We start from the raw sequence: 26,856 nt of genomic DNA, 5'->3' as shown, positions 1-26,856 counted from the left end.
TGGCGGGCCACTTGTGCGAGGTGGGCCATGTAGACGTTGAACAGCGTCAGGCTGAGGGATGAGCCCTGGGGGACGCTGCAGATGATATCGGTGGTTTCAGATTGGAAGGGTAGGAGGCGGACTAACTGGGTTCTGCCTGAGAGGAAGGACGTGGTCCAGTCAAGGGCCTTCTCATGGATTCCGGCTTCTAGGAGGCGTGTCTTTAGAGTGTGATGGCATACCGTGTCGAAGGCGGCTGACAGGTCCAGGTGGATGAGGGCTGATGTTTCGCCATTGTCTAGTTGACGCCTGATGTCATCTGTGGAGACGATGAGGGCTGTCTGGGTGCTGTGGTTGTGTCTGAACTCGGACAGGGACAGGTCCAAGATATTGTTGTCTTCCAGGTGGCGGGCCAATTGCATGTTGACAATTTTCTCGATGACCTTTGCCGGGAGCAGGGAGATGGGCCGGAAGTTCTTGAGGTCCTTGGGGTCCGTTTTGGGCTTCTTGAGGAGGGCGTTGATTTCGGCGTGCTTCTAGCTTTCTGGGAATGTCGCTGTTTCCAAGGAGATGTTGATGACCTTCCGTAGTTGGGGTGCAATGGCTGTGTCTGCTTTGTTGAATACGTGGTGTGGGCATGGATCTGATGGAGATCCTGAGTGGATGGAGTTCATGATCTTGCGTGTCTTGTTCTCGTTGCCGTTGGACCAGGAGGTCAGGCGGTTGGCGCTGGTGGTGTTCACAGGGGAGGTGGTGTCTGGCATTGTCGGGGCGGTCTTGGTGTTGAAGCTGTTGTGGATGTCAGCGATTTTGCGGTGGAAGAAGATGGCTAGTGAGTCGCACAGTTCTTGTGAGGGCGGGAAGTCGTTAGTGTTGGCGCTGGGGTTGGAGAGTTCCTTTATGATGCTGAAGAGCTCTTTGCTGTCTTGTACGTTGTTGTCCAGGCGGTTTTTGAAGGAGGATCTCTTGGCTAGTCTGATGAGGTGGTGATTTTATCGGGTGGCGTCCTTGTGGGCTGCGTGGTTGTCCGGTGTGCGTTCATGGAGCCATGTCTTCTCCAGTTTCTGGCATGTGCGTTTGGAGGTCTGGAGCGTGTCCGTGAACCAGGTGGCTCTCTTGCTGGTGTGGTTGTTGGGGTGTTACTTGAGCGGGGCGAGGGTGCTGGTGCAGTCGTCGCTCCACTGTCTGAGGTTGCGGGCTGCGGCGTCATGGTTGGTGGGGTCAGTGGGTGGGTTCTGGGCAAGGGTGATGATCAGCTGGTCTTCGGTGACTTTGCTCCAGCAGCGGCGAGGTAGCTGTTTGATGCGGTGGTGTGTGGTTGGTTTCTTGAAGGTGAAATGGATGCAGCGGTGATCGGTCCAGTGGAGTTCGGTGGTGTGGTCGAAGGTGAGGTGGGAGCCTGTGGAGAAGACGGGGTCCAGCGTGTGGCAGGCGGCGTGGGTGGGTGTGGTGATGAGTTGTCTGAGGCCGAGGTTGGGGATCAGGGTTGGCAGAGTTGGCATCGTTGTTCTCAAGGTGGAAGTGCAGGTCCCTGAGGAGGATGTAGTTAGAAGAGGCGAGTGCGTGGGTGCTGGGGAGGTGGGCGATGGAGTAGCTGAACTGAGCCTGGAGTCCGGGGGGTCTGTAGATGAGTGTCCTCTGAGGGTGGTGTTGGGTTGGGGTGGATCCGGAAGTGCAGGTGTTCGGCGATGTGGAAGGTGTCATCTGCGTGGGTGGTTACCTTCAGAGTGGACTTGTGGCTATTCCTCCTCTGACTCCATTGGCGCGATCCTTGCGGGGGATCTTGTATCTGTTCGGGATGGCTATGGCGATGTCGGGCACTGAGGAGTCGTTCCACCAGGTCTCGGTCAGGAAGGTCACGTCTGGGGCGGAGGTGTCGAGCAGAACCCAGAGCTCGATGGCGTGTTTGCCTGCGGAGCGGGCATTGAGGAGTGTGCAGCGGAGGTGGTTGGGTCCAGTCCTTGGAGGTTTGGTGGTTCTGTTCATCCTTTTGTGGAGGTGACATGAATCAGCTGAGCGGGAATTCCGGCGTGCTGCAACATCAAAGTGTCAGCAGACTGCTTCTCGTATTTAAACGAGGAAGTCGATTTGTATATATATTAAACAGTGCCCATGCTGTCATGTTGAGGTCTTTATCAGGCCAAAATTGTTTATGTTAGCTAGAAAGCATTGTCACCTACCAGGCTTTAATAAACCATGACTTTTCTGCAGTGAATTTTATACATCATTGTGAATTTCAAGGTGTCAGGATAGAGTGCCTACGAAGTTTAAATGTAAGCAAAGGCAGTTTTGAGGAATCCTGTCCTGCACTGACACACATGTATGTCAAAAGTCACTGTATTGCAGAAAGAAGGCAACTTAAGAAATGTGAAAATAGCATAATTTCTAGCCAGACCACATGACATCCTATGGGAAGGGGAGGCCGCACAGTAGTGAAAAACAAATGTGGGCGTTTTTCACTATGTGGACATGTAAAACTTAAAAGCACATGTCCTACCTTTTAATTACACATCACCCCGCTCTATGGGCTATCTAGGGCCTAACTTAGGGGTGACATATTTAATAAGAAGGAAGCTGAAGGCTTGGCAAAGAGATTATTTTGATAAGTTGATAAGTTGAATTGGCAGTTTAAAATAGCATACACGCCTGAGACATGTTTTAAGGTTCTACATAAGTGAGTTGCACAATGAGTGCTATAGGGCCACTAATAGCATTTAGTTTATCAGCCCTGGGTCTATTGTACACCACTTTACTAAGGACTTCTAAGTAAGCTAAATATGCCAATCAGAGGTAGGCCACTTTTTGAGAGTGAGCACAAGCACTTCAGAACTGGTTAGTAGTGGTAAACTGCACAAAGTTCTATACCCAACATAAATGAAATCAGCAAAACATGAGAGGAGAAGGCAAAACGTTTGGGAGAAGACTGCCCTAAGGCTGACAGGTCTAACACCCTGGTACTGTTTTCCTGAAACAGGTGCTCCTGGTTGTATTTCTTTCTGACTCTTGTGTTCCTGACTCTGCTTTTGACTCATCATTGTATTAGCCCTTCCAGGGCTTGTGATTTTGGTTCTACTGATTGTCACCCGGATCCTGCTGGTCTGCTGGGTCCTTATCTACTTAGCCCTGCTGACCTGTTTCTCTTAGGTCGGGCACTCCTAGTCTTCGAACTTTGGATCACCTGTTTCTCCTGGGAATGGTCATTGAGGTCCACATAGTTCAACAACTGGTCATGTGCCTTGTATTCATGGACCTTCCAGTGCTACATCCATTGGTCTGGGCCCTCTTGGTCTTGGTTCTCCTTGTTTTGGATACTTCCGAATTTTGCCACTTTGTTCCCGGTACTCCTGGTCATCCAATTCGAGCCCCCATAGTCTGGCTCTGACTTTTCTGGTCCTGATGATCTTCCTCACCCTGGTCGTACTAACCCCCAGGTCCTGGTCATTCTGCTCAACTTTGTACTTTGGACCTTGGTCCACTGTGTGTGGTCTCCCTGCAAGTACTCTTGGTTCTCTTGATGCTGATCCATCTTATCCTCCTTGCTCTACTCCTCCTGGCTCAGGGCTTTCTGGTATTCATGGTACTTACCCCCCACATCTTCCTTTCTTATTCTGGCTCATTGTTCCTATTGGCCTGAATCTGGTCCTGATCTACCTGCTTCTTGTCCTCATGCTTCTACACAAACTCAGCATGGTCCTCCTGGTCCTGCCCATCCAGTTGCTCATTTTCTTGGCCATCATGTTACTAGTACTGTGACCTGGACCTCCAGGCTATGATCATCCTGGTCCTAAACTTCCATACACTGGTCCTGGCACTGAGGGTCCTGGTCCTCTTTGGTCTGATCTTCCTGATCAGCCTGGTTCTTTGCTTCCTGGTCCTCTTAGCACTGTTCCATCTGACTTTAGTTCAATCAATCAATCAGGGGTTTCTATAGCGTGCTACTCACCCGTGAGGGTTTCAAGGCACAGAGGGGGAGCTGCTCCGGGTCAGTCGAAGAGCCAGGTCTTGAGTTCCCGGTCAGCCTGGTTCTTTACTTCCTGGTCCTCTTAGCACTGTTCCATCTGACTGTAGTTCAATCAATCAATCGGGGGTTTCTATAGCGTGCTACTCACCCGTGAGGGTCTCAAGGCACAGAGGGGGAGCTGCTCTGGGTCAGTCGAAGAGCCAGGTCTTGAGTTCTCTCCTAACCATGTGCAGGGTCGGCGTGCATCTGATGTTCACAGGGAGCTTGTTCCAGGTTTTCGCTGCGATGTAGGAGAAAGCTGTCCCACCGGTTTTGCTTCTGCTGAAGCGGGGGACATCTGCCAGCGCGAGGTCGGTGGAGCAGAGTTACCTTTTGGGTACGTGGGAGGATAATCTCTCGTTGAGGTATTTGGGTCCAACGTTATTGAGGCGTGGGAGAGGAATTTGAAGGTGATCCTCTTTTCGACGGGGAGCCATTGGATGCCTCGTAGGTGTTGGGTAATGTGTTTGTGGCTCGGTGTCCAAGTCTGGCTGTGGCGTTCTGGATGGTTTGGAGCTTGTGTAGACAAGTTTTGTTGATTCCGGCATAGAGGGTGTTTCCATAGTCCAGTCTGCTGGTTAAGAGTGCATGGGTGACGGTCCTTCTGCAGTCAGATGGAATCCATTTAAAGGTTTTACGGAGGATACAGAGGCAGATGAATCTAGTGGAGGCGACAGTGTTGATCTGGAGGTTCATGGAGAGGGAGGAGTCAAGGATGATGCAGATGTTTCGAGCATTGTCTGTAAGGGTGGGTGGGCTCCCAAGGGCAGAGGGCCACCAGGTGTTGTCCCAGGCGATGGTGCAGGGTTCGAGGATGTGGACCATGATATTCTCTGAGTTTAGCTTCATGCAGCTGTCCTTCATACAGGCTGTCACGTTCTTCATTCCTTCCTGGAAGCAGAGTCTGGTGTCTTTGGGATTTTTTGTGAGTGAGAGGATGAGCTGAGTGTCGTATGCATAGGATATGATGCTGAGCCCATGCTGTCTGACGATGGCGGCGAGGGGGGGTCATGTACATGTTGAAGAGAGAGGGGCTGAGTGATGATCCCTGGGGTACTCCCCAGCTGATTTCTGTGGGTTTGGAGAGGAAGTGAGGAAGTCAGATCCTCTGGGTTCTGCCGGAGAGGAAGGATTGGATCCAGTTGAGGGCGACTCCTTGTATTCCTGAGTCGTGAAGTCTGGACGTCAGAGTGCAATGTGAGACGGTGTCGAAAGCTGCAGTGATGTGTAGAAGAATGAGAGCTGCGGTGTGTCCCTGATCCAGTAGCATGCGGATATCATTGGTAGCAGCTAGGTGGGCGGTCTTGGTGCTGTTTTTGCTGCAGAATCCAGACTAACTATTGCTAGACATCAACAAATCACAACCCATGAAGAGCATCACGGTTGTACCTCATGCTCTCTCTCTTGGCTCTTCTCCCATCCCCTGGCTTAGCTTGCGCTCCGTTCATGAAACTGAGATAATCTCGTTGATCTCCACCTCTAAACCATCAGCACATGTCGCAGACCCCATTCCTCCCCTACTAATCAAAAAAATGAAACACGCTTTTGCACCACTATGGGGCAAAATCATAAATAGCTCCTTAAAAAACGGAGTGGTCCCTGACTGCCTTAAAATGGGGCAAGTCACCCCCCTGCTGAAAAAACCCGGTCTAGATCAGACAGATCTGAACAATTTCAGACCTGTATCAAACCTCCCCTTGCTCTCAAAAACACTTGAACGATGTGGTCTTCATCAACTAACACAGCACCTGGACAACATCAACCTATTGGACCCCCACCAGTCTGGCTTCAGAAAAGGTTGCAGCACAGAAACCGCGATTCTGAACATCATAGATGATATCCATGGATCACTAGACTCTGACAAATGCTGCCTCCTCATTCTCCTTGACCTCTCAGCAGTATTTGATACGGTGGACCACAAACTCCTCATCAGGGCTCTTCAAGAAAGAGCTGGTCTCAGTGAGACAGTTCTCAAATGGTTTTCCTCCTTTATACACAATCGCATGCAAAAAATCAAAATCAAAACTTCACCTCTGAAACCCAGCAAGTAAACAAGGGCGTCCCCCAAGGATCGGTGCTCTCTCCACAACTCTGTAACATCTACATGGAACCGCTCTCCAAACTACTCAGAAAAGCCAACATCTGCTTCCACCTCTACGCGGACGATACGCAGATCTATCAGGAAACTACCTCTCTCAAAGATATCCAAAGACAAAATGATATCCTGAAAGATGTTCAAGACTGGCTGACAAACAACCACCTGAAACTAAATCCAGACAAGACCGAGACACTCCTCATCTCGAACAAGGAGGATAACCCACAAATCACTGAATGGTTGAAGGCTATTAATGCTCTCAAAGGGAATCTTACTCTAGCAGACTCTGTCAAATCTCTAGGCATCACCTTAGATCCAAAACTGAACATGATGAAACACATTAAGAACTCGGACAATAGTGCATTCCTTAACCTTAGACTTCTGAACAAAATCAAACCCTACATTCCAACCAAGGATCTCAAACTGGCCACACAATCTCTGGTACTGTCAAGACTGGACTATGGGAACGCAGTCCTAACAGGAATTCCTAAATCGCACCTGGCACCGATCAAAACAACATTACATGCGGAAGCCAGAATGATCACCGGCATCAAAAAATCTGATCATATCTCCCCTGCACTCAAAGAACTCAAATGGCTTCCAGTAGAAATGCAAAGTAACTTCAAAACTGCCTGCCTAACCCACAAAGCCCTCCATACTGGCAAACCCTAATACCTGGCAAAAAAACTGGAAAAAGCAGGCCAATCCAGGAATCTGAGAAGCTCTAACTCCCTCCTACTCATCCCACCGAAAACTAGAAGGAAAAGAACAGTGGACTGCTCTTTCACTGGAAATGCCCCCAAAATTTGGCATTCCATCCCCCCGCACATCAGAACCATCCCTGTTCCTCATCCGTTCCCTAGGTTGTGGATAACACGGGACAGACAGCAACCACAGAGCTATGCGACCCCTAAGAATCTTGAAGCCAAAGAGGCTGGACATTAAAATTACGTCTCTCTATACTCTGTCACTCGTTGATTGTTATATCGCTCACATGTCATGTATTTGTTGATTATATGCTATGCTCCTACTGTGAAGCGCTCTGATACCTTTGGGTCTTGACAGCGCTATAGAAAACTTCTTAAATAAAAAATAAATTAAATAAATAAATAAATGAGAGGAGAGAGATGGGTTGGTAGTTTTTCAGGTCCATAGGGTGGGTCGTTGGTTTCTTGAGGAGGGGTTTGACCTCCGCCCGTTTCCAGTTGTCTGGACAGATGCCTGATCTGAGGGAGTCATTGATGGTGCATCCTAGTTGAGGTGCGATGACGGCGAAGGCCCTGTGGAATATGTATGGTTGGCAGGGGTCCATTGGGGCTCCTGAGTGGGTTCTCTTCTTGGTCGCGGTGATGAGTTTGATGGTAGAGGGATCCCAGGACGTGATTGTAGGCTTATCGGCGGTGGTGGGTAGTGTTCCTCATTGGTTCGCTGAAGTTGTCGTAAAGGGCCTTGATCTTCAGATGGAAGTAGGAGCTGAGCTTGTCACAGAGTTCCTGGGAAGGTGTGACGTCCGTGGCTTTGCAGGTGAGTTTGGTGAACTGCTGTATGACGTTGAACAGTTCCTTGGTTTTGGTCACGTTGTTCTGGAATTTGTCTCTTATGAAGGTACGTTTGGTGTCTCTTATGCAATGGCGGTATTCCTTCAGGGTGTTCTTGTGATTGTGCTGAGATTCTGTGATTTTCAGGTTTCACCATGATTTCTCTAGGTGTCTACAAGATCATCTGGCTTCTTGTAGCTCTTTGGTGAACCAGGCAGCTTTCAGAGGGCATTGTTTGTCGGAAATCCAATGGTGAAATTCCCTGGCTGCAGAGTTGGTGTTGTTCGTGGTGAAGGGGAGGTTTGACAGAGGTTGGTGCTGAGGTGTTCCTCTGTGACCTTGCTCCAGTTCTGTTGTGGCGGGCGCAGGGTGGGTTTGGGTGCAGTGGTGGAGTTGAATGTGAAATGGATGCAGTGGTGGTCCATCTAGGGTGGCTGGGTGGTGTGACTGAAGTGGATGTTAGTTCTGCCCGCGAAGATGGGATTGAGGGTATGACCCACTCTGTGGGTGGGTGTGTTGATGAGCTGCTTCAGTCCTCGTTTCGCGAGGTTGTTGAGGAGAGTGGTGGAGTCGGGGTTGTTGCTGTTGTCCAGGTGGGAATTCAGGTCCCCAAGTAGAATGTAGTCCATGGAGGTGATGGCGCGGGTTGCAGCGAGCTCGGCTATGGTGGTTGCGGAGTGAGTGAATGGCCCTGGCAGTCTCTAGTTGAGGGTGCCATGTGGCATGGTCCTGGGGCTAGTCTGGATCTGGAAGTGGAGGTGTTCTGTGTTGGAGTGGGGGTCACTTTTGCTGGAAGTGGAGAGTTGAATGGGGTTCTTGTGTGCGATGGCGATTCCTCTTTCTGGGCGTTGTGGATGGTCCCTTCTCTGTATCTTGTCGCCGTCGGGGATGGCTGTGGCGATTTCAGGGCGGAGGTGGCGTTAATCCAGGTTTCCGTCAAGAACGCGACGTTGGGCGACAGGTTGTCGATCAGGTCCCAAATCCCAGATCTCTACGGCGTGTCGGTGCAGAGGGCGCACGTTGAGGAGGATGCAAGTCAGGGTTTTGGTGGTGTGTACATCGGGCGTGCCATTGGCGGTCGTGGGGGCTTTGTCAATGGTGAAGATCTGTGGCAGGGTCTGCATGAGAACTGCCCATGGGTGGTGTTCTATGAGGATCTTGCACAGTTGGCGTGTCTTCCGGGGTTGAGTGAATGGAGGGTGGTTGAGTCATAGCGGTGGGGTCTGGGAGAACCAAGGGTCCGGGCGCTGGTCGTGGTTGAGTCTGGTCGGGGACGGGCACAGACGGGCTTGCCTAAGGCACGCCTTTGGCGCTCCAGTGGCAAGACCACTCAAAGGCCGCCATTATGAAGGGGTGAGGGGAGGGACGTGCAGCTGGGAGTGGGCGGTAAGGGGAGGAGTCAGGGGTCTGCAACGGTGGGAAAAAAACTGAAGGGAACACAGCTAGGAGCAAAGAGTAATATAACAAACTTACAGCAGCAGGAACAATCTGATAAAAATTAAGCACACAATGCGTACCAGTGGGAGACAGGAATCAGGGTAGATTCGAACCCTGCAGCGCAGGTCTGAGGCTGCAGAGGCGATGCAGGGCACAGCGGAGCTGCCGGGGAGAGTGAGATCCTAGGACCGAGGTCTGTGGACTCACACATGCTCCCCCGCATCAGCCGCCATTATGAAATGAAGGGAGGAGGGACGTGCAGCTGGGAGGCGGGAGCGGGTCGGTAGGGGGAGAGGTCACGGGTCAGAGCCAGTGGGGAAAAACTAAAGGGGACACAGCTAGGACCAAAGAGTAATTTAACAAACACACAGCAGCAGGCACATTCTGATAAAAATTAAGCACACAATGCGCACCAGCAGGAGACAGGAATCAGGGTAGACTCAAACTCTGCAACGGAGGTCTGAGGCTTCAGAGGCAACGCAGGGCACAGCGGAGCTGCCGGGGAGAGTTAGATCCTAGGACCAAGGTAGTTGGTTTGGTTCCTAGTCTCAGGTACCTGCCACTCCTGGCCATGGTCATGCTATTTTTGTTTTTCATACCCCTTGTCCATCTCAAGATTCTGTGCTCATGTTCCCTGATTCTCTTGATTCTGTTCCTAATAGTTTTGGTTCTCTTGGGCCAAATTCTCCTGGATCTGACCCACCTACCATCATAGTCTTGGTCTGCTTGGTCCTGGTTGTCCTGGTCCTTCTTGTCCTATTGTGTTTGTTATCATAGACTTTGCCCTTTGGATATTATGGTGCTTCTTGGTTCCCCCAGTTTTGTCCCATCTGTCCTTGTTCCTTTCCGGTCCTCTTGGTCCTTGTCACCTTGTCGTGGTTCTCCTCACCCTCAACATCCTAGCTCTGGTAACGCAGATCCTGGTCCAAGTTGCTTCTCATGTGCTGGCACTCTAAGTCTTTGTCCTCCTCTTTTGGGCTGTCCTTGTTCTTCAGGATCTGTTTCTAGTCCATTTATTCCTACAGATAATGCAGCCATTTAGCCAAGTTCTCTTGATTCAGGTTCTCTTTGTGCAGGCTCTCCTGAACCAGGTCATGTTGGTCCTGCCCCCTGACCCTCCTGGCCACCACTGCCTAGTCCACTTGGTCTTTCAGTTTCTGGTTGTCCTTTTTACATCTGAACCCTCTCACCCTGGTACTCCTCTTTGTAATGATTGCTCTGAGCCTTGGTCCCCTAGGTGCTGATCTTCATTACCCTCTTAGCCCTATTTCTGGGGCTCCTGGTCATGATTATTTTAGCTTAACTAGTCCTTTTCCTCTGGTGTTCTGGGTGTGTTTGGTACTGCCTCCATGGTTTTCCTAGTCGCTGTTCTGCTTACCCTGGTATCCTGGACATAGTACTCTTCAATCTGGTCCTGATCTTCCTGGTATCCTTATTTCTGCTTCTTGCTCACATGGTTCTGCAATAATTTATCCTGTCACAGATTCTTTAACTGAGACAGCACTGTCAAGGACAGAAATGAGGGCTCAGTAAAGACATACCCTTACCCAGTTAATAAACTGCTTAGTATATTACAAATCAAAATTACCATTCCCAAGATACATCGTGCATTTGACTAAAATGTCAGTTTGGCTGAATGGCTACTCATGAAATATGCATCCATGCCTGAAACCCACTCTGCTGGGTAAATAGTATAAAAAAGTGTGTTTATTCAGAACGCAGCTGAAAACCTACTTTAATGCATTACTTATCTGTCTCCTGATACATAAAGGGGGATGGTGGTTTGCTAAATCGATTGGAAGAATGGGCAGAGGATAAAAACATAATGCTGAGGTCCAATATGGCTTCTGAAAGGGCAGGGGGACACTTGATCAGTGGCTTAAATTAACCCTAATAGCGTCAAAATATGCAATAGCAAAGGAAGGCAAATGCCACATGGTCTTCATGGATCTTTCAGCTGCTTTTAACTGTGTGTTCCATGACAATCTATGGTCCATTATGGAGGCCATGGGAGTTGATGTAGGGATAGTTTAGACAACTATATGCCCAGGCAGTAGCTATAGTACAGTTTGGGAAGCAGGGAGAGTGCACCAAACCTTTTAAAATTGAGAAAGGAGTAAGGCAGGGGTGTGTTTTTGCCCCATTTCCTTTCTCTATGTTTAAAAAAAATTTAAATTAGGTGATGTTGGATAAAACTAAGGATGTTCCTCATACCACTTCAAAACTCCTTCCAATTCTGCTATATGCAGATGATGCAGTATTGATGGCTAGAACACCGGTGGCCCTACAAAGCTACATTATGATATATTCAGCTTTTATGTCAGATTTAGATTACAAGTGAATTTAAAAAAGACCTTTGTTCTGACAGTCGGTGGGGATAAGAAAAGACTGAGAAAGCTCCACATAGAGGGCAAAACGATAGAAAGTGTGGAAAATGTGCTTATTTAGGCTTCCTATTTGATTTTAAATTAAAATGGAGTTAGAAGGTGTGAAATATGACAAATCTCATGACAAAAAACATAGGTGCCCTATTCAAATTTGCAAAACATTAGGGCAGTAAACCAATCGAGGAATTGATTAAAGTTTTCTTAGCAAAAACCATCAATATAGCCACATATGAGACTGCAATATTGGTAACGACACAAGAAGAAGAATTAAAAATTATTGAGGATAAGTTCGCTAAAAGGCTATTGTCAATTACTAGTACTTGTAGCAACTTTATTTTTCATAAGGAATTAGGATTGCCTTACTTTAGTGATACAGTCAAAACGGGCTTCTACTGCTGTGGCTATCATTTTGGAAAAGAGATACGTTCCAACTTAATCAGCACATCGTAAGCGATATCATGAAACTTGATCGTGCCACAACTATCCCTGGTTAACTAATGTCAGACATACCCTTACCTCCATGGGCCTGGATGATCTGTATGAAAATCCTAGCACCTGCGAAACATACAGTTGAGGCTGAAAGAGCTCTCTAAAGCAAAAGTGACCAGATAAGATGGAAAGGAACAAAACAAAAAGCACAGTAATTACTTATCAGGCTCTACCACCTGTGCGACATGGTCAACATCTTATCTTTCTTTTATTGCGAATTCTCAGCACTGTTATTTATTGACAAAATGTTGATAACATTACATTCCCTTGATGTTGGGCTTCGCAGAACACACATATTCATTAAACCATTTATCTGTGTGTCCTTGCGATGCCTTATCCAAAAAAACAACCTCCCACAGCTTGTTTTTCCGTGCCTGGTATGTGACAGAGAGGAAAAGGTTTACTGCACCGCTATTGCGCAAGCTCACTCTGAGTATTCATACATCAGCAGTCTTACAATTAGAAACACCATTTTTATGTTTTATGATGGTGTCTTTTTTAAAAGCTGTCCTAAAAACTATGGGGCCGCACTAACTTACGACAAATCCCAAACTTACTACTTTTCATATTCACAGAAGGCATTTAGTAGTCTTAAATTAGTATTTTGTCTTAAGTTTGGATTTTTTTCCTAAATTAGGATTTTGTTTTAAGTTAGGATTTTGTCTTAAATTAGGATTGGGTCATAAATTAAACTTAAGACAAACTTAAGTTAAATTTAAGTGTAATTTAAGACAAAATCCTAACTTAAGACAAAATCCTAATTTAGGACAAAATCCTAATTGAAGATAAAATCCTAATTTAGGCCAAAATCCTAATTTAAGACAAAATGCTGACTTAAAACAAATCCAAATTTAAGACAAAATCCTACCCTAACACAACATTCTAATTTAGGACAAAATCCTAATTTAAGACAAAATCCTAATTTAGGACAAAATCGTAATTTAGGACAAAATCCTAATTTAAGACTACTAAGGGCCAGAAGTAGGTAGCCAAATACCGGTCGGTAACGGCCGAATTCGGCCGTTACCGACCGGTATTTGGCTATTGAGATGTAGGGGGACGGAAACAGGGCAAATCGGTAATTTTACCGATTCGGTAAATATACCGGTCGGTAAATTTACCGACCGGTCTATTTACCGATTTGGTAAAATTGATATGTAGGTGGGACTCTTCTGAGTCCCACAAGGCCTACAAAATCGGTATTTTACCATCAAATTCAATTTGATGGTAAAATACCGATTCAGGTGTGCATGCACATGTGTGCATGCACACCTGTGCCATATGACAGGCAGGCCTGCCCTTAGGGCAGGTATGCCTGCCACATGGCCCCCAAACCTTTTTTGGGGGTGCTAGAGGGTGTCAAAGTGACACCCCCTGCACCCTTGTCAAAATCGGTATTTACCGAATCGGTAAATACCGACCGGTAATGCCCCATTCATTCCTATGGGCTTCAAAGCCCATAGGAATGAATGGAGCATTACCGGTCGGTATTTACCGATTCGGTAAATACAGATATTTACCGAATCTGTAAAAAACACATCTGGATGGACCTACATGTCCACCCTTCATATTTACCGATTCTTAATTACCGAATCGGTAAAATTCGGTAATTAAGAATCAGTAAATATTTTTTACCTACATCTGGCCCTTGATGCCTTCTGTGAATACCAAAAGTAGTACGTTTAGGATTTTGTCTTAAGTTAGTTCTGTGAATCAGGCCCAAAGAAGATTGCCAATATAATGTTATCTTGATTTTACAATATTGCATAGAGATGGGTTTAATCTTGTGTGGTTACCAATATTGCAGTCTCAAATGTGGCTAAATCATGAGAAAAATTAATTTAAGCCCTGCTGCTACATAATATTTAAGTGAATAAATCTTGCTTTATATATGTTATCTATCACATAGGGCAATGTATGCCATTTAACACAGGAGCATAATATTTTATAAGCATGTGTATAACATTTTAAAGATTTTAATGAAAGGATGATTCATTTGATATAAATTGGACGCCTTTTTAAAAATATTTGTTCTTAGTGTTGAAATCTTATGTATGTGTGTACTTTTATGCATTTTTAAATGCTAAAAAAACTTAGGATTGATTGACTAAAATGTCATGTTGGCTGAATGGCTACTCTTGACATATGCATCTATGTCCGAAACTGACTCTGCTAGGTGAATAGTATAAAAAAGTGTGTTTATTACGCAGGCAGCTTAAAAACTACTCAGACGCATTACTTATCTGTCTCTTGATTTCACTCCGCCATTCCACAGAAGTCCCATTACTGTATCTTATTCAATTTACCTCCTGCAAATCTCCCAATTGGCTGTGTCCCCAACACTAAGGCCCATATTTAGGGGAAAGTAACACCACGCAGCGCAAGTCAACCTGTTGCGCTGCGGTACAGTTAAAGGGCAGGAATGCACCATATTTAAAAGAACACAGCACATTCCTGCCTTTGTCCCTGCACTGGCACAGTTTTGGCTGCCATGGTGCAACGGTACCCAATTGTGCAGGAAGGGGCATCTTCATGCACAAAAGTAATATTCCACTATCTATGTGTGCTGCAGAATTCCTAGTTTTACCAGTTCAGGTAAATCCGGGAATGCATCAACAACCATGCTAGTTGCATAGGAACACCCACCGTCCCAGGGCAGATTAACACAATGCAGCGATTTGCACTGCATTGAGTTACTCCAGATGCATGAAGTCCATCTGGGCCATGCAAAGTGCCCTTGCGGGCTTCATAAATCTCATTTCTAAGTTGTGTTGCGCATGCATCACATTGCGAGGTGCAAATGCGTTGCAACTGGCCTCATAAATATGGCTATAATTGTCTACTTTAAGCATGCCTCCTTCTGTGACCCAGATGCAACCTATATGCCTGCATCCTATTTTTGCTGCTGTTTCTTGACTGCTGATGTGTTGCCAGGTTGGAAATACTAAGCAAGCACAATCCCCCTTAAAAATAGGCCTAACTCTGGCACAAGGCCTTCCATAAGAGCCAGACCTAATTCACGCACTTTCCTGTATACAAACTATTGTACATTTGAATACGCCTTCACTTTCAAATGCTTCATGCATGCATGTTGCATCCCTGTTACAAGATGGCCACCACACTACCATTGCCTGGAGTCCCTTTTCTCTACATGACTGGCTAAATAAAGACCTCCTTCACATTATATATATGGCCACTGGTCAAATTGTACGCCATCTCTACCATTTTGGCTGTCGCCTAATAATCAGCAGAGATTATATATTATTATTATTATGATTATGCCTACCTCTGGGTAAATTGCAGAGACTCTGCACTCTTTGGCCGGCGAGCAGGTAAATAGCCAATTCCTTCTACTAACATACAGTGCTCACACATATGCTGTCTGTCACTACATGTGATGCAATGCCTCATGATTATGTTGCCAGCTAGCCAGATCTTGAAAGGGGTGGTGTGCACACCAAATTTTCTTGAGGTTAATCTTATAATCGACTTTATTCAACATATCGCGTGCGACCCAGGGATGTGCAAGCCCTAGCCAGATATCCCATGTGTCCAACAGCACTAGACCTCTTGATGTTATTCCCCACCCCTAGTCAAGCAATGGTGTCCACACCTTCTCAGGGATGCGCCTTGAGGCATGTTCTGATTAAACTATTATCAGGAATGAGTGACAGAAGCAGATACATTTGTATCTCCAGACCTTTGCTTTTCATCTATTGAAATAACTTTGGTTGTAACTGTGCATCTCATGTGTTTCTTTGCTATTGTTGTCTTTTTCAGAAGTGGGTCAACGTTCGACACTTGCATGGCATGGGGGAAGCAGCAAACTCCGGAAAAATGCTACCGGGTGCTTCCGTGGATTTGTGAAATGGAGGCTTCCGCGTGTGGTGTAGAGGAAAGTTTTCAGGACTGTTTCACAATATAAAAGGGTCACATCACAAAAGGACTCTGGTTGTCTGCTACTAACATTTTATCACAGCAACGTACGCCTACATACCTGGTTCTGTTTATTGAATCAACAACAGTGCCTGGGGTATCGCCAGACCCAGAAGCAAGAACTGGACACTGACAACAACACAGGGGCAACCTGACCTACAACTTGCACTTTTGTACTCATTTATCCAGAATTGTATTCATGTGGGTTGAGGAAGAGTAATGTGGCTCAATATTGAAAATGCATGCTTTTAGATATCTCTGTTAAATAATGCGGAATACGATAATAATCAGAAAAGGCAAACACTAGGGGCCAGATGTAGGTCGGTCGGTAACGGCCGAAATTCGGTATTTTCGGCCGTTACCGAGCGATATTCATGATTTGGTATGTAGGGGCACAATTTTACAGAATCAGTAAATTTACCGATTCTGTAAAATACCGAATCGGTATTTTTACCAATTCGGTAAATCTCAGATGTAGGTGGGACTCTTCTGAGTCCCAAAGGCCCTACAAATTCGGTATTTTAACACCCAATCCAATTGGGTGTTAAAATACCGAAATCAGGTGTGCATGCACATGTGTGCATGCACACCTGTGCCATGTGACACACAGACATGCCCTTAGGGCATGTCTGTGTGCCAAATGGCGCACATGCCTATTTTTGGGGTGCCAGAGGGTGTCAAAGTGACACCCCCTGCACCCTTGCTAAAATCGGTATTTACCGATTCTGTAATTACAGAATCGGTATTGCCCATTGATTCCTATGGGCTTCACAGCCCATAGGAATCAATAGGAAATACCGATTCGGTATTTCCAGAATCGGTAAATACCGAATCTTAACGATTCGGTATTTCCACATCTGGAAATGCCTACATCTCCCCCCTTCATATTTACCACTTCTTAAATACCGAATCGGTAAAATTCGGTAATTAAGAAGTGGTAAATATGAATTACCTACATCTGGCCCAAGATCCACATACTATAAATTCCCTAGCTTTGCTTATTAGACATTGTTTCTTATTTTTCTACTATATACTTGTTTCTTTTATCAATGTATTATTAGGGTTTTCTAGTAGCTACTGGAGTACATTGAGGATATGCAAGACATGAAAGAATGTAGGTTAACCCTTCCATGGTACAGCTGCATGCTTTCAATTATTTTGTTTTTAACACTTTAATTTTTTAGCACAGGGAAAAATGTGAATTGAATAGGTCTGTTTGGGCCTTTACTTATTCTTCTATAGACTTATTTTAGCCACATGATGTACTTTTTGTTGCAGTCTGAAGGTGTAATGCTGTTGGGGAATAAACAACTAAAGAACAGTGACAAAGTTAATTATTGGCACTTTGGAGCCCACCATTAAAATTAACCTTAGGCACCTTTTCCAACTTTGCCTACTTTCACCCAAAGCGCTGAGGCAGATGTTGCAGTAATGTGTTACAGAACCTCAGAACTGCCCTTGCAAGGCCACGCCACAATTTCTTGGAACCTTTTTATGTAGAGCATAACAGACAGAGCCCTGGCATAATGAGCACAGTTTAGCTCCTAGGGCCGGATGTAGGTCGGTCGGTAACGGCCGAAAATCGGTATTTTCGGCCGTTACCGACCGGTATTAACGAAATGGTATGTAGGGCCACATATTTTACAGATTCGGTAAATTTACCGATCGGTAAATTTACCGAATCTGTAAAATACCGAATCGGTATTTTTACCTATTCGATAATTTTGATATGTAGGTGGGACTCTTCTGAGTCCCACAACCCTTACTGAATCTGTATATTACCATCAAATATATTTGATGGTAAAATACAGATTCCGGTGTGCATGCACATGTGTGCATGCACACCTGTGCCATATGACAGGCAGACCTGCCCTTAGGGCAGGTATGCCTGCCACATGGCACCCGAGCCTCTTTTGGGGGTGCCAGAGGGTGTCAAAGTGACACCCCCTGCACCCTTGTGGAAATCTGTATTTACCGATTCGGTAAATACCGAATCGGTAATGCCCATTCATTCCAATGGGCTGCAAAGCCCATAGGAATGAATGGCCATTACCGGTCGGTTTTACCGAATCGGTAAATACAGATTTTTACCGATTCGGTAAAAGGAACATCTGGATGTTCCTACATGTCCCCCCTTCTTATTTACCGATTTTTAATTACCGAATCGGTAAAATTCGGTAATTAAAAATCGGTAAATAAGTCCTACCTACATCTGGCCCCTAATGTTTTATATGGATACCGTCCCACCATATATTATAAGAAAATTACTAGTCACCAAGAAGTTCTATGACCAAATAAAGGAACAAGGCCAAAGGCTGTGTTTCTTTATAAGGTTGTGGAACTCCGAGTTGATGTACTATAATCTATATAATGAAGGGCAGTAGGTACATTGGGCCTAATTTAGGAAAAGTGACGCATCGCTGCGTGAAAACAGCGATGCGTCACTTTTCACTCTGCCCTCCTTGCACCACCAATGATGCATCATATTTACAGTATGACGCATCATGTCGCAAGGAGTTACAGATACGTCAGTATTTCTGCGTATCTGTACGGCGCAAAAGTGGTGCATTGCTGGAGTGTGTCACAAAAGTGACGCAACTCCAGCAATGTGTGGGCCTGCGTCAGTCTTACGCCTGCTGTGAGGCAGACGTAAGAAATTGACACATTTGTGTCCTAGCAGTGGCGCAGTGGAATCTCATAGATTTCACTGCGTCACTTCTACGACCCTTTCGTGCGTCAATACGTCCCCTTGCATACATTATACCTGGTGCAAGTATAATGTGGCGCAGAGGTTTACAAAGTGATGCATCTACTTAGATGCGTCAATTTGTAAATATGGCGCAACAAGGCGCATCTTTTACGCCATTGGTGTGTCACAAAAAGTGACGCACCAGCGGCGTAAATGTGACGCATATCCTCATAAATTAGGCCCTTTGTTTTTTTCATAATACATGGTCTCATAATTTCCTTTCCCACAAACCACATAAGTCATTGTGCATAGCTCTTACATATGAAAGACAGAGCATATTTGCAAGCTTGAAGAATAAACATAGAATCTCTAGTGCAAAATGAAATGCAGTTTAATACAATTCCGTTTTTTTTTTATTGCTGTAGTAACATGCTGATGGATTCTAGCATTTCTATATTTACCCAAAAAGTGCAAAATATCTACTTTCTGCTTGTCATTGTACAGCCAGAAAAACAGGGCAGAAGTAGGAAAATAACCTTTTCGTTCTTTAAATGCCTGCTTTAATTATGCTCCATGAACTGACCCACCTTTCCCATCGACTGCTGGCGCTGGCATCAGGCATTGTGATATCAGAACTCAACTGTGATCATTTATAGAGTTGTGACATCATTTCTTTATAATCGGTGACTGGGTCAATGGTTATAAAAAAATTAGGGGCAGGTTTTTAAGTGGGATTGCAGAATCCCATGTAATGTAGTGGGGTAAACATTTGTCACATCAACATCCCAAATACAGGCTCTTATCAACCTTTATCTCAGAAGCTGTTAAAAAGTTTGAGCACATAAATCTGGACTTTCTCTCCAATCACAATCTTTTTAGCAGCATGCAAGCATGGAGAGGAGAAAATGAGGTATTATTGCCAAATCAGTTCAACAAGAAGTTCTCTAGATACACAGTAACCACAAACAACTAAGTAATGTAAGTTAGTTTAATACAAAGTCAAAAATACCTGGACATAAAGACACCTCAAAATGAGAGGGTTAAAATACATCGGAAGGAGCATGAAGCCAAACCTTTGCATCCACTGTAAGCAATGCAGCATAAACAAAACAGTTCAAGAAATAGAATGCAAAGGATCAGAAAGTTTAAGTCCAAATTCCCCTGAATCGAGGGTTGATGAGTATAAAGTATCAATCTCTCCCTACACTAACACTAAGGTGACATCCCTACTTAAGCATTTTCAGAAAGGGATAGACAAGGTGTTAGCATGAAGAGTGTTCCTAAAAAGTCTCTCCACCAGCAATATATCAAATAGGTTAAAGCTATTAAAACAGAGCTTGCTCTAAGATGCTCACTCTCTGAAGGCAGAAGAAGAAGAGGACGCTTTTCCTACTCCCAGCAATCCAATATGGAGGAGACATTTCCCAGAATCCCTTTTAGGTCACGCCATCCGCTCTGGGTAGCATTCTAAAGGTAACTTTCCATGGGACAACGGTGTTCTTCTCCTCTGATACTCTTATCCCTTGTTCCCAAAATTTCTCCAGTGTGAAATGCAACATCCTTCCTTTATCGATCTAACCCTGTACAATGTAACTTTTTCTCTCCTTGTCTGACTAGTAAAACAAACACATTATTCTAGCTAACAAGAGCGCTTCTTTCACCTGCAATACAAAATGTGAGAAAGAGAAGATTTCACAGCACACATGAAATTCACTATTAATTTTAAAGCGAGAACTTCCAGGGAAAATGCACTTCAGGCCTATAATTTTTGCTAACATAGGAAATGGCATGTAAACTTTACGAAATTGCATAGTAAAAGAAAGCATATTCGTTTAATATTTCTGCCTACATATAACAACAACATTAATAATTATTGTCAGTTGGACAACACCAATTTGTTCACATTAATATGTTCTGTTAGTTACATTCACTTTCTACGTTAATTATTAGTTTTACTATTCAATGGCCTAAATACATTGGGGCAGATTTACTACTTCTTGCGCTTCTCTGCTAATCAGCAGGGATGCGCCAGAAGAGTTGCGATGCATCTGCCCACCCGTGCGACACCACTGATGCGCCACATTTACAATGCAGCGTACCGTGGCGCACGGATGGGCAGATGCTTGTCGCTTCCCCTGTCGGAAAGGCAGCGCATTGCTGGAGTTGCGACGCAGCTGCAGCAAGGCTCGGGGGTGCCCTATCCCTAACATGCTGCGTCAATCCTTACGCCTGCTTCAAGCAGGCGCAGGATTTTGACTCAGCATGGCCTTAAAAGTGACTGAGTGAAATCTTGTAGATTTCACTCAGCCACTTTTAGGAGGCGTTCCTGCACCGGAATGCCCCCCCTGGGCAGGAACAGTGACTGAGCTGCATTAACAGACAACTTCTCAACAATGGTATACAACCTTCTAATCTTAATTTCGTTCAGCACTACTCCCAATTTAGGTAACATCACTCCAAATATGACTTCACCAGCACCCAGTCCAAGTTTCTCCCTATGGTTTGATTTTCCCTCCAAATCTTCCATGGCATATCTTTGGAAACACAACTGCCACATGACAAGTATCATACCACTTATTCAAATGTTATACATATACATTCTTCCCACACACAAAATATACTCCTGGCACCACTTGCACTGCATCTTGAAGGAATATCTTTGAAAAAGCATCAATTAGAAGGATGTGGTCACACAAAGAGAGTGCCATAAAGGGTCTGTACCTGTTGAATGCAAAGATTGCCTCACTGTTCCCAATCTAGGACTATAGGAGCATAGTTTACCTTGGCCTTTTGAGGTAACTCCTCTTTGGTCTATTCTAAGTTGCCATTTCAATTATTAAGTGTAACAGTTAGACCTCTATTTGTCTATCCTCTACTTGATCTACAAATTTGTTTTCTATGTCTGTTAGTGTTCAATTTAGAATATATCTATATGCATAAGCTGGGTCCGGTCTTACTGTAGGTGCACAATACTTTCCCATTCTTTCTTCTTGCTTCAAAAAAATCATATTTGTTCAGGAGTTTATAGACTGGTATCTCTGAGAATACCAAATCATAGTTCAAGAAGTAGTACTCATAAATGAACCTTTCCATAGAACATGCCAAGGAGCAAACTACATGTAATGCCATACCTCAGAGGACGATGGCGATACCTAATCCCTTCCTCAATTGAGGCAGGCAATTGCATAGACACATTACAATCTCAAACATCTAAAGTGTTCACATACTCGTACCACAATTTAGCATAAGCATTCAGAGTGTAATCGCCTTTAGACAAATCTATGTGCAACAAGTGACTGGATTGTTTTACTAAGCCTTTCTCAGCTCCTAATGTACCCTCCTTTGACGCAGCAGTGGTAGGTGTGGATGTCCCATGTACCCCTACTCCATGTTTCTCAACTTTATGTGCACTTAAAATAGACTCAGTAATGACTACAGCTATTAGTAATATTACCCCTACAATTAGACTACCTATAATACATGTGTGCCTATGATTCATATATCTAGACTCAGTTTTTAAAGTGGCTCTGACTGTAGGGAGGACCACCATACAGAGTATCTTTTCGTCACCTCTTATTTTTTTACTAAAATGGCTTTGAACAGCTTATGTTGGATCTTGAAAATTCTGTAACAGTTTTTGATACAGAATTTATGCAGCTTGGAATACTTCAAAATGGGAAAGTCCTACTTTTATTTTTCTTCCACTGGGGCCTTGGCTATCATCTTTTCAAGCAACTTTTTACAGTTCAAAGTTCAATTTATATCTCTTATGAGAGCTGAGCCAATGTCCTCTCAATGTACCGTTCACCTCTAAATGCTGAAATCTCACGAGGAGCAGGTAGAACTCCGAGGCTCGGGAATTCAATGTATTCCAGAATCAGAATCTGTAAACTTCTCGACCTTGGTGGCTAAGGCACAGTCAATTACAGAATTGCATTAGCCTCTATTCCAGGAATGCTCAGCAGGATCTCGACAATCAGTATCAAGAACTTGGACCTTGCTCTCCTTAGCATTACAAAATGAGTTCAACAAGACATACTCTGGATACATAGTAACCGCAGACAACTAAGTAAAGTTAGTTAATTACAAATTCAAAAATAAATGGACATAAATACACCTCAAAATGAAAGTGTGAAAATACATAAGAATTAGATTAGCATGAAGGCAAACCTTTGCATCCAGTGCAATTGATGCAGCATAAATAAAACAATTAATTCTGGAAACAGAATGCAAAGGATCAGAAAGCATGAGTCCAAATTCCCCTGCATTGAGGGTTGATGAGTATAAAGCATTAATCTGTCCCTAAACTAACGCTAAGATGACATCCCTACTTTAGCTTAATTTCATGACTAATCAAGCCTTTTTCCTTCTGCATTGGCTTCTTAATTTTTAAATAAACATTCATTGTTTGTACTTGAATCCTGCCTCATGTGGAATGCTGTTAGTGAATTTTCTTTTATCTCTGGGTAACTCTGCATTTAATGTAGGGCTGTCCTATGAGATCATGTCTCCTCATTTCTGCTGTCTGCTCCTTTCTTTTACCCACAGGCCCACCTTGTCCTCGTCTGCTTCATCACTAATGAGGTTAATTCACCTTCAAGGCAGAAAAAAGAACAAGAAGAATGCTAGTAATGTATGGCCATACTCATTAGGCGGGAGCCTCCTGTTCAATTTTTATCGTCTCTCGTAGACAGGGGACAAGGAGTGTTGTGTAGTTCCTATATATTCCAATACAGAAGTTGCACGTTCGGATCACATGAACTGTGGGTTTGGTGGCAGACTGAGCACCCCCACAAAAAATGTTAGCCTGTTTGCATTAGCTATCTCACAGTGCCACTATAATCTCCTCTTACCAGGGAGAGAATAGTTTCTGGCATCCTTAGAACATGACAACCCTGATCCCCCAGGATAGGGGAAAAAATGCACTACTTTTCCCCTCTGTCACTCGTGCTCACTTATTCGTTCTCAGAGAGTTACACAGAAGAAACAGTTGGGCGTGTTACAGTAAGAATTTATTGCACAGGTGTTCTTCTAATGTAAAATAGATGTGCTGCAACAACTGTTAGACAGTAGCAGATATATATGTTCAGCAGTACGAAGAATATAAAAGGACAGTACAGTTCTACCATTTTGTAATAATCATAAATGCATTCATGAATATAAAATGCATGATAAAAGAAAGTGGGTACTCCGACGATGCCTATCTAGATGTACCTAAGTGTACCTAGCATGTGAGTAGGTGTGAAGCCAAGAATCCCTCATGGTTTTATTCAAACCCTATTACCTGAAGTGTGAGAATGTAGGAGCCCGTCCTGGTCTCAAGTTGGACACCCCTCAAGGGATGTGTTTAGTGCGCTGTCAGCTGGAGCGTCTGCATGCAGGAGCCTCAGCGTCTCTGGTCAGTGTGTCGGCCTCAAAGTCTTGGTTCCCTCTACCAACACTAGCAAGATGTGCTGTATTTATACAAAAAGTATCTAGGGTTTGTTTGTCCCTTGTCTCATGTATTAGCAATTGTTGGATTTTAGGATGACATATGGGATGAACCTTGTGCGTAGATATGGTGGGGTAGGTGGTGTAGCCCCTGCCTGGTTTCCAAGAACCCTTATTAATATTCATTCATACTATATGAGTCCATTGATGAAGTCATAAGACAAAATTGTTCAATAAAAACCCTCCTTCTGCACCTAGGACTAGAACTAGGTAAAGGTTCAATCCTAAAAGGTTTGTTACTGTGTAGTGAAGGGGAGGTAGTGTAGGGGAAGGATGTATGATATTACCCGGGCATATATTAGGGTATCTATTAGCCATAACACCCACTCCTCTTCCAAATTGTTAGCAATAATAAAAATGCCATCAAACTATTCTCTTTACTAGGTAGTAGCGCTTCATAACTATCAGTAAGCCTTGTAAAAACATTGTCTTAAAATAACAGTTGGAAAAGTATTTTTGGAATTTGTACTTAAGCCACAGTCCTAAATGAGTTTGTTTATATAAGTCGAACTACTACAAATGTCAGAAGGCCATGCTTTTCAGAGAAAGTGTCAATCTTTAGGAAATGTTCAACATTTAGTGGAGTTTTGAAACAAAAAGAAATATCTGAATTCTTTCCCAGCACACAATGAGCCAATTATGGATTAAGTGTCCTGGCTGGGAGATACAACATTGTTGTTGCCCGCTGCTGCAGGGGACGTTCCTTGTAACACCTCGCAGAGTACGTCAATGGAGCACTGATGATATTCAGAGCTGCCAATAGCTGGTGTAAAGGAAGCTGGTGCTGTTGTAGAAACTTGAGTGCTAGTGGAAGAGCTGATGCTCAACCAGGTTGTAAAAGACACCTCCTGATTCTAGAGGGATGAAGCCATCAATATGGGAATACTCTGGGGACATTGCCGAGCATGGGCCCTCAAGGGATCCGGCCTGGTATTCAAGTCCGCAGGCGTGTCCTATGCAGGTGTCAGAGATCCAACACGCATTCTTTACCGCAAAACAGGCATCGAAGAACATGTAAGATGCAGTCCATCCAGACTGGTCTAAACAATAGGAATCAAGAGGCGCTCTGTTCTCATAGGCGAGGTATCCCCAGATGTTGTACCTTGTGGTCACGGTATTTCCGCTCCAGAAGCCCTTTTGCCATCTTGTTGGTGATTGGGTCGTCCATTGCGTAGCTGAAAAATGACAATCAGTATTCCTGCTATAGAGAACAAGATCGGCGGAAGACCTACAAAAATACTTCCCAATACGGAATGTATGAAATTTAGAATAACTCAGAGGATTGTCTGAATGTTGCTTAGAAATCCTGACCCTATGGTCTTAAATAGGTGCACAATACCACTCGTATTGGACATATAATAAATATGACCCACCATTTCTGTGAAATGAAAGGGGCAGTTTGTATTTATAAGTGCCTGTATCTCATATGAGGTCCTTGCGATTTGAAGATCAAAGGTCTCTCGAGCACAGGTTATGGGTACAGTTTGCTGTAAAAGCATGGCTTTCAGTCTGCTCAAAGTATCAAATTGTATGATGGAAACATTCAATAAAGGCCATAACGGCGCCCCTGCTGACTGTATTGATTGGGTAAAACAATACTTGCATACAACAAGTAACCCTGGAGTTCACAGTGACCAAATAGGCAATGCCCAGAAGCATCCCAAAGCAACCTTGCTCGTTCAGCATCAAGTAACTCCCATTCGAGAGCAGCTGGAATACCGGAGTAATCATGGCTTTAGGAGTCCCTTTCAGGTGGCAGGACAAGTTTGCTACTGACCCATTACAAGCCCAGTTCTGGGAAATATCCTGGCACATGAGTGAACCGCTCAAGGTGTTCTTGCAGTTAGTACCACTTAGAAACATTTCTCGATCCCCACTCCGGCATCAAAATCTGTATGGTAACTCCCAAGATTTCTTAATGTATTCCTTACCAATTTTTTCATATTTGGCTGCCTGCTCAGATTGTGATAAGGGGCCCCAAGTCCCAAATATCTCATAAGTGTTGGGGCCACCCTGCGCCAGTAGGGTTGTGTTTTGCCCCTGAAGGAGACATCTGATTTGCAGAGATGTGCAGTTTTGCACTAAAGCTTAGAGCAGGTGCGGCCAATGCAGATCCGGATTCCTGCCATATTTTCAAAGTAACTGATATGTAAATGAGTCCTATTTAGATTTGCGGCATGTCAATGTATGTATGCACATATTCTGAAACTTTATCATGGATCAAGCCATGCTGGCCAGCAGCCTATCAATGGCCACCGCTGACTTAGATCATCTTGCAGTAAACATTTAGGGCATTCAAAAATGTGAATAACCTGAAAACATCCTGCAGCACCCCATTGTTCCTGGTCTACATTAATATAAACCCGGTGTCAAACAAATTAAGTAGAGGAAATTTTTTTTAAACATCATCTTACTACACTGGAAGATAATTCCTACTGTAGCCCTTATATAGTGTCTTCAACTGTGTAGCCTTGGACCATGTCATGTATGTGCATGTAGCTTGTATGATCGAGTTAACTATTAGCAGCGATACTACGTGTCTCTCGGACCTCTTTCAAGTGCTCGACATCCTTTTTCCCCAGCAATGCCCCCCCCCATACCCCCCAGGGGCAGCAATCTGAGGGATAGCTCAGCTACACCTCTGCTGGCACCTTTTGCACTGGGATGGTAACCCAGCCTTTCCTGAAGCAGAGGATTGTGGGACAGGAGACTACACAGGACAGGGAAAAAACCTCTATCGATCTGTGTTTCAATTACATCAGTTCGTTCTACCACATTTTGCCAATTATAGAACACACCATTGAGCACTGCCCTTT

At 44.5% G+C, this 26,856-nt stretch overlaps 1 protein-coding gene across 2 annotated transcripts in view; it reads left to right on the top strand.

Moving 5' to 3' along the window:
* Window positions 1-17,184, top strand: part of LOC144817703 (uncharacterized) — a 190,339-nt gene extending 173,155 nt beyond the window's left edge. For both annotated transcript variants that reach the window (XM_078674464.1, XM_078674465.1), the window contains one exon: window positions 15,706-17,184. In XM_078674464.1, the coding sequence (XP_078530590.1) occupies window positions 15,706-15,850 (145 nt within the window). In that variant the 3' untranslated portion in view covers window positions 15,851-17,184. The remainder of the gene's footprint in view (window positions 1-15,705) is intronic.
* Window positions 17,185-26,856: the final 9,672 nt, after the last annotated feature.

The sequence above is a fragment of the Lissotriton helveticus genome, chromosome 2_1 (assembly GCF_964261635.1).
Source record: "Lissotriton helveticus chromosome 2_1, aLisHel1.1, whole genome shotgun sequence".
NCBI classification, from domain to species: domain Eukaryota; kingdom Metazoa; phylum Chordata; class Amphibia; order Caudata; family Salamandridae; genus Lissotriton; species Lissotriton helveticus.
This window is presented reverse-complemented; position numbering and strand designations above follow the sequence as displayed.